Below are 9,452 nucleotides of genomic sequence, written 5' to 3' on the forward strand. Positions count from 1 at the left end.
TGAGTATCACATTTTTCAGATTTTGCATGATTCTTACAAAGACAGTTACTTAACACTTAAAGGAGGGTGAAGATGAGGCTAAAGACCATGTATAGAACGAGTCACATGATATTTATAGTCATAATTCGAGGATAATGACTTGGCCGAGATAACACACACACAACACAAATGACGCAGAAATTAAAGAATAACCACAACAAACTTCCAGTATGGATCAGATGTACCGTTAGGGTAAGCGTTCTCTACTTTTCTAAAAACATCCGTCGAGTAACAGATGTTATCATGTAAAACTGGACCAACCCTAATAAAACTTGGCTTATTTTGTATCTTATATCTTACAAAATGAAGAAAATTGAAAACATCAGTTGGAAATTAGCCATTTCGTTTGTTCTATATTAAAAATATTTATTTTTAGTATAAATTAAATCGGCAAATGATATATTTTGCTTACAAAATGTTATCTTTTCCCACGTCGCGGAAAAAATAAAATAAAGGCAATAGAAGTCAAAGGCAGTTGTCAACGGGAATATTAATATTAGGGTGCACTATACAGTTATATTAAGACGCACTGTTTCGCACACCAAGTTACCCTGTTCAAATTTTGTAAAACTTAAAATTAAAAGTTGAAATTTGGTGGATATATTGTTTAAATGTAGATAAGCATTTATACATAGACAGATGTAATATATGTTATGGTAAACAGGTGTAATTTAAATGAAGAATTGTATCCTGAACGTTTCAGTCCCCTGCCGTGTTAGGTTCTCTCCTCAGCATCAGATGGCAGATTTTCAGAATACCTTATTTAGCACAAACGTTTGGAACTAAAATTGTGAAAGAATGAATCAAAAAGAGTCTTATTATATTTACCCTTTTTCCCCTTTCTTCATGCATGCTTTCATCCTGTGGTTGTGTCTAAGTGCCTGATATTTTATAAAACATAGTAATTGGCTGTTAGTTTTGGAAAGGCAGCCCTGAGTTGTACTAAAACTCAGTAATATTTTTTTTTCTCAGTATGTTACCATGGCTACTGGATTTTATAACAATAATCACTAAATTACTTATAAATGACTTGAACCTCCACACACCAAGGATTTCAAAAATATGCACTTTTTTATGACAAAACAATAGAAATTTCTGTGTGGACTGCCTCAAAACAGCTTTATTTCAACAAAATGAGATCAAATTTTCAGAAATGACCTAACTGTATTGTACTACCTTATGGAAAGTTTTTGGGAACCCTACATCTGAAATAAATAGGATTTTCACCATAGAAACCACAATTTCTTGTGTAGGTTAAGGTGCACTGAGTAAAAAATTGTAGTTTGTGTCAAGAAATTTAATTGTTTAGTCTAAATAAGTCCTTAGCAACAAAAGTTTCATCATTTTAAGTGCAGCGTCATAGAAGATATTCTTGTATCTTCTTGTGATATGTGCTATTCTAATCACTTTTAAGTACAAAATGTTATTTCTTTAGCTTATAAAAAATAAAATGGATAACCAACAAACTTTTTCTGTGCAAATAAGTTTTGCAATGCAGAAAAGAAAGTCAAAACAAGCCTTTTAGTACCCAGTCTTTAGTTTTGGGAAAACTCCATGATTTTCTATACTTTCATCCTAATATGCTATTTTTGGGGTATAAAAGATATTGATGAGATAAAAAACATCAAATAAATACTGTTTTCAGTGCCGAGAGTGTGAAAAAAGTCTGTCTCTTAATGTGTTTTCTCATTTTTGCCATGTATACAGCCTTTTTCATTATATGAATGAATGTAGTAGAACACAAGGCAGATTTATCCCCATTCTGGGGGAGCAGACCAAGTATTAGATTTGCTCTAGAATCAATATCCTATGTTCAATTTTCATAAATATGGTATTTTTTTAATTTCATACAAATAGAGCTTTCCAAAATTCACAAGACATACCCCACTTAAAATGTCCCCTTCTCCTTAAGGGTGCACTATACAGTTATATTAAGACGCACTGTTTCGCACACCATGTTACCCTGTTCAAATTTTGTAAAACATAAAATTAAAAGTTGAAATTTGGTGGATATATTGTTTAAATGTAGATAAGCATTTATACATAGACAGATGTAATGTATGTTATGGTAAGCAGGTGTAATTTAAATGAAGAATTGTATCCTGAACGTTTCAGTCCCCTGTCCTGTTAGGTTCTCCACTCAGCATCAGATGGCTGATTTTCAGAATACCTTATTTAGCACAAACGTTTGGAACTAAAATTGTGAGAGAATGAATCGAAAAAGGTCTTATTATTTTTACCCTTTTTCCACTTTCTTCATGCATGCTTTCATCCTGTGGTAGTGTCTAATTGCCTGATATTTTATAAAACAGTTATTGGCTGTTAGTTTTGGAAAGGCAGCCCTGAGATGTACTAAAACTCAGTAACATTTTTTTCAGTATGTTACCGTGGCTACTGGATTTTATAACAATAATCACTAAATTACTTATAAATGACTTGAACCTCCACACACCAAGGATTTCAAAAATATGCACTTTTTTATGACAAAACACTAGAAATTTCTGAGCGGACTGTCTCAAAACAGCTTTATTTCAACAAAATGAGACCAAATTTTCAGAAATGACCTAACTGTATTGTACTACCTTAGGTTATTCATACAACAAGCAAAATCTAGACAAACATCGAAATAAACAGCAAAGTCCTGATTTAGAACAGCAATTATCAGAGATAAATTAATCAAATAAAAGAAATATTGATGACAAAACTAAAATTTGTATTTTTTTTTTAGACTTAGTATATATCTAAATTTGTACTTACCATAAGGAAATAAACGAGCTTGCACATCACCAAACCCATGAACCAGGTTTCTGTAACGTCGACTAGTAACGTCGGAGGTAAACAAATTATTAATATACCCAAATCTGCTACGGACAGATTGACAATAAACATGTTAGTAATTGTCCTCATTTGACGATTTCTCCACACGGCAAAACAAACAAGAACGTTGCCAGTTAAACCTACCATGAATGTTAGAATGTACACTATGACGACAATCCACTCATACCAGGCTGGTCGAACATAGTCCTCAATTTGTCGTCGTAGGTCGTCCAAACCCTCGTCACAATAATGCATAAAGCACAATGTCCCATTTCTACCATTCTGTGACGGACTGTCCGTAACGCTATTTGTAAGCAGCGACGTACTTTCTAAAGCGGGAAACGTATAATTCCCGTCCAACGATGTATTTATTAACGCCATTGAAAAAAATTGTAACAGGAAAAAAATACAAACTATTGCGTTGCTTTTGGTAACCGGAAATTACTATCTTTAAGTTAACACTTCCATCATTATAGTTTCTACTTTTCCTATAACCAATTAGCCAGAACAAAGCGATAATACTTTATGCGACTATAGCATATGTCTTTTCTTTGTTTTTCCTCTCTCATCATCAATGAGTCGATATATTGAGATGTATGCAGTTCAATAGCTTAAGTTAAACGAAGAAACAGCCTTTCTCCACTGCAGTAAAATACCTGGAAGTAAACAAAGTGATTTGTATTTTAATTAGCGTTGATTGTCCATTAGCTAAGTAGTAAAACTAAACAGAAGGAAGAATGAGAATGACGTAGATTTGTTCGGTTGTTGTTTTGGTGTCGTGGGAGACAAGGGTTGAAATCATGAACTGGTCAACTATACCACTGATTGATAACTCCATGGTCTACATCGATCCTCTTTTCTATAGATACTCTAAGTGACACAGAAATAGCTTTGATATCGGTTCGTGTTACAAAGTGTTACGAAACAAATTAAAGAATTAATTTTATTTTATAAAATTAATAACGTTCACGTCCATAAGAAATTAATTGAAGTAAAATAATCTTGTTGAATGATTTAATTATGCATATTTTATTTGGTAACAATGCAATTGCACAAAATACGATATTCGTTCAAATCAAACTATATAACATCCTATCATAATATGACTGTGTTACGGTGATGTATTGAATGTAAGCGATATTCGAGATACGTATTTCTGTTCATAAATTTCATTTGATACTTTTATTTTGTTAAGAACGACCAAAAACCACATTTCGTATCCAACCAAGAACATTTTCGTAGGACGATATACTCAAGATAATCACTTTGACCCAAATTTTACAGTTTAGAATTTCAATATCAAGGAAGAAGCGAATCATTGTTTTTGTTATATTTAATGTCCTTGTAAAATGAATACTGAAAGTACATGCATATTTAATTTTTTTACGTAAACGTCGCTAAAGGTAAAATTAAAAATAATCTGATAAAATTGTTATAAGATTGTCGTATAATACTCATTAGAATATTGTTCACATGGAAATCACTTAATATGAATTTCATGTGAAAAGTTCGAACTTGAAATTCACTAAAAGATTCGATTCACATGAATTTCACCTGAACTATGACAAAAATTTATTAGCTCAATTCAAGTTAACACCTGATGAATTTCAAGTGAAAATTATGAAATATTCTTTTGTCTATGTAAATAAGAAATACAGCGTTTGTTTTGACTTAATCATCGTTTGTACATGATATGTAACCAATCCCTTACCATAACAGTAATGGTCATAGCTGAATAACCCTTACCATAACAGTGAGGGTATGGCTGAAATAAAACTTACCATAACAGTGAGGGTATGGCTGAATAATACTTACCACAGCAGTGAGGGTATGACTGAATAACCCTTAACGTGGCAATTAGGGTATGGCTGAATAACACTTATCATAGAGGGCTAGTAAAGTAACAGTAAGGGGTATGACTGAATTACCCTTTACCATAGAGACCCAGTAAAGTAACAGTGAGGGATATGACCGAATTACCCTTTATCATAGATGGCCAGTAAAGTAACAGTGAAGAGTGTGGCTGAATTACCGTTATCATAGAGGGCTTGTAAAGTAACATTAAGGGTATGTGGCTGAATTACCCTTTACCATAAAGATCCAGTAAAGTAACAATGAGGGGTATGACTGAATTATTTTTATCATAAAAGACAAGTAAAGTAACTGTGAGGGGTGTGGCTGAATTACCCTTTATCATAGAGCGCAAAATGTCCGTAACAAAATAAAATTGAAAACGACTATCGCTAGACAGACCACCCTAAATCCTCCTTGCAAGAAATATATTACACAAAATATTTTAATTTTATCTTTTTACCAAAGAAAGACTTCTCCGAGGTGTATTAATCTAATTTAAACACTTTTAGTTAACATGTAAAGTTATAAAACTGCATACCTATAATTTTATTTTTAAAATGTAAATTCAAATATTACTTGCTGATTTTTAGCTACAAATTCTAAAAAATGGTGTCAACGAAGTACTTTATGAAAACTGTTTTTGGCACTTTTGTTTCAAGGTTAGTCTTGCAGACAGGGAACCAGTGCATAATTTTTGTAGTGAATCTAATAATACTCACCAATCTTGGTCGGTGAGCAATAGTTGCATTTTACGAAATATGCAATATTCATGTTAATTTGACAAACTTTGTTTTGATAAAAACCGAATATACCCATTTTTTATAGTATACAAGAAACTCACCTTCGAGTTGCTTTAACGTCCCTTCCCATTATGCTGTAGAAATATTCGATTATTTGAAGTGTATATTAATATATCTACGTTGTAGCAGGTCAGGAGATTTGAAATGTATTTTCTTTATTCTAGTCATTCACTGAATATGATATTAAAGTTATTTATTATTGTCCACACCAAGATAATAATAGGAAGGGTAATAAAATTACGTTATGTTTGAAAAACATATAAAATAATTACATTGGTTAAGCTTAGATTATAATCTCAAGTATAATCCATTTAGTACACTGTTCATGATTAATTACTTTAAACACGGTAACGTGTACTGCATGAACTTGTACTTCGCGTCTCTGTAAATGTAATGGGTTCATATGAAATTTAGCTGAGACAAACGATACTTTATATTTGTTTACTGCTAGATTGGATATATTTTGTAGCTACATGCAAATGTACGAGTATACCTTCATACGGAAACCCTATAACGATATGCTCCTCAAAACTTTAATTCAAACGAACCGGTCAAATTTTTAGTTGAAAAAGGCAGTGATTAGAATGAATTCTTAATTCGATATGATTATGCATTTACTTTTCTAGGAATAAACATATAGACAATTTGATGAATGCAGCGTTCCTGCAGCCATAAAACAGCAGAAAAGTAACTACAATAATTGAACCACGCCGTCGCAACACATATAATTTGTTGCATTTAAGTCAATAATAGTGTGCAGGTTAAGCATTAATTATCACTAAAACCAATTCATACTTTTGATATCCGATAAAAGGGAGAAAATGTGACTGGTGATATAATATGTCCTAAGATGTAAAAAGTAATACGACCTTGGTTTTTTTAAACATAATTTTCCATTTGTATAGGATATTTTTTAATTTGTTTTTGTATCATCATCCAAGAAAAAATACCTATTAAATTAATATAATTCATGTAAAAAATTTCAAACTTTCCAGAAAATATGGAAAAAAAATAGAAAACGTACCATCGTAGTTCTTTCCGTCTCTCGTTTACTGGTCCTGTGAAGTACATGTGCTAACCAGGCACCAGCTGTACATGTAACCGTGATATTAAATCTATAACCATATCGACATACACTAAATTCATCAGATAAAACAAGCTAATTTCAAAGTTGATAATTTTATAACCAGTGATTTACAAGCTGTTACAAATGACGTAAATTGATTCAAATTTTAGTGCTTTTTCACAGAAACAATATCGAATTATAGCAAAATAGAATTTAGTAAGTTTATTTCTCGGTAAACAAGTTAAAGTTAAAAATAAACCTATGTGGTTCGGTTAAATTTAGATTCACATGCAAATGATTTACAGCTTTTAATTGTCAAGTGAACATAATAATTTGTCAAGTGTACGTTACTGCTTTGAAATAATAAAAAAAACGAGACGAAAGTTATGGAATTTGAACTGTCTGTACCACGCACCGTGGCACATTAGACGATTATATACTGTTGTGTATGAAATATCTTATTGGAACGTGTTATTTTAACACCTTGAAGAAATATCAAATGAAAACGAGATAAGAACATGAAATGCAACAATAAACCATAGGAAGAAAATGATAAATATAACAAAAATTCCAGATCAAGCAACCATAAATAACAAAAACAGCAAAAAACAAACAAAACAAAACAAAACAAAAAAACAAACAAACAAAAACAAACAAACAAAAACAAAACAAAACAAAACAAACAAACAAACAAAAAACAAAAACAAAACAAAAAACAAAACAAAACGAAAAACAAAACGGAAAGAAAATCAAAACAAAACTAAATAAATAAGTACTGGTTATTGGGTAAACGATAATGTAACGCTGATTCCGGAGTTGTGTCCGGTATTCGAAAGCCTTTATAATGCTTACGTCAGTAGTAACCTGTCATGTCAGCGTTCAAGAATGGCGAACGGTTCTCAAAAATGAAATACATGCAATTCAACATTTTCAATTAGAATAAGACGGAATGCTCAAAAGGAGAGAAGTGAGGAGAACGTGCAATATCGACTGATCAGTGTACGTCGATTCAAGCTCGAGCTGGAAAAGGGGCATTTTGTGGACTCGGTAACTGCTTCACTCTTCAAATTGAGAGTTTTATTTTGTTTATGTTTTGAAGTTCAGGAAAAGAATCATTTTTACTTGTAGACGCTTTGTATGAAATTATATCCATAGGTTAAATCACCTTCAACATTTGCAATAATATTACTGTATAGGTAAACTATGGAACGCTAGTTTTGTCTCCGTCAAGAGCAGTGCACAGGGTTTTTTTCTATATTAAATGGGTATGTAAACTACGCAAACGAATCATCTACATATATGATAAGCTGGCGTTACTCTTAAAAGCAACTATGTAGTGGGTCAATTTTTGTCGAAATCACAGCTGTCAAATAGAAAATTCTAGTTCCCCCCTAGAGGCATGATGAAGAAATTTGTATAATAATTCATGGAAATACACACATAAAATGTTTTATAAAAAGTCGGGCACTTGGGAGTTGGTCGCAAGAGGCGGTATGCCAAAGTAAAAAGCGAAAGCAAGAAAACATTGATTAGATTAAGGAGCTAGGTATTGACAGACCTAGAAAAAGGAACACAGTGACTGCAAAATCAGAAATAGAACTACATGTAACCCTGACGTTTAAGGGAAATATATATAACCGATATCGTGTTACAAGGGTTTCCGATACATGGTAAGTTCCTTAAGTTAACCAGTTTATATTTAGGAGAGAGAACATTACAAAAAGGGACAGAAATATTTCGAATACCTTGAATTACAATTATTTAAAATCAGATGCATCACGCTAGGCTAAGAGTTAAACGGACTACTTTAAGTGTTACGCTCACAAATTTTCAGAAGGGCCAGTTATGGGTACAGTTCGGATCAGTACAAAGCCATGTTGTACTTAGGTTAGAAAGTGAGTATGTATCTCGAAATTATCACTTGAAACCTAAATTTCTGTTGTATTTCATTAGCACGTGCTTAGAGTCAGTGGATGACCCCTTTAATCCAGAGTCAAATAGTTTTAAGGTATTGATAGGTTTGTTGAGTTCTTACAAGGCGGCTATATGGTCTATTTTTGTTCTTGTATGGTCGAATCCTCTTTATATAGATGCAAATTTTGACACAAGATGTAAGAAGTTGAGAAACATTATAACTGTATATTGCGTGAAGAATATTAGTAATCGTTTCGCATCTTTAATTGTACACACATTTTACGAGACTGTTAATGGAGGTTATCTGATGTGTGCATGTATGAAAGAGTTGCGTATAGGATTTATTAAAATCGATATTACTTCAGGGTTCAGCATCTACAGATTCAAACAGACTTATGGTAGTCTTATTTAAGTCATCATTTAAATTATAAAGTTTCTTTTATTTATCTTTTTTTTTTAATTTTGGAGCACGACAGTAACTTTGAGCCAGATACTATCCAGAAGAAATGGTAATACTGCCACTGCACAAAATATATAGTAGAGAAAACTCGAAAAAACCAGTAAACTCATTTGTTAATGTACATCAAACATTAAAGCAATATGAAATATGGAAACAAGCTAAGCAGTATGCTTCGAACAATCAGCCTAGATTTCAATTCTGCACACAAAAAAGTATTATGTAGTGGTAGAAAAAAAACTCAAAAAGTGAGGAAACTCATTTGCTAATGAATATTAAAACGATCGTACATATCAGTACGTCAGTAGCCTACATACATGTAATATAAACAACAACAAAAAGTTTTCTTCGCAAGTGGTGTATTGCACTCCTTTACCCGCGCTTTTGGGGATGGACACGTTTGGACGTGGCCATTTTGGCGGAATCTGGCAAGATGAGAGGGGTCAGGATCCCATAATTCTGCGTTGGACCATATTATTTTATACCTTTCTGTGGTACCACGGGA

At 32.4% G+C, this 9,452-nt stretch overlaps 1 protein-coding gene across 2 annotated transcripts in view; it reads right to left on the bottom strand.

The window, feature by feature from the left end:
- LOC148629586 (orexin receptor type 2-like) overlaps positions 1 to 6,671 on the bottom strand; it is a 34,119-nt gene extending 27,448 nt beyond the window's left edge. The window contains exons 1-2 of one of the 2 annotated variants that reach the window (XM_088554089.1): positions 6,535 to 6,671; positions 2,797 to 3,512 (exon numbers count right to left, since the gene is read on the bottom strand). In XM_088554089.1, the coding sequence (XP_088410215.1) occupies positions 2,797 to 3,237 (441 nt within the window). In that variant the 5' untranslated portion in view covers positions 3,238 to 3,512; positions 6,535 to 6,671. Of the gene's footprint in view, positions 1 to 2,796; positions 3,513 to 5,551; positions 5,686 to 6,534 lie in introns of those variants that run through there. The other variant, XM_088554099.1, reaches the window with a different exon arrangement.
- Between the last annotated feature and the right edge of the window lie 2,781 nt (positions 6,672 to 9,452).

This window comes from Perna viridis, chromosome 1, assembly GCF_037379345.1.
Source record: "Perna viridis isolate PV_CMFRI_1.1 ecotype Kerala chromosome 1, ASM3737934v1, whole genome shotgun sequence".
NCBI lineage: Eukaryota > Metazoa > Mollusca > Bivalvia > Mytilida > Mytilidae > Perna > Perna viridis.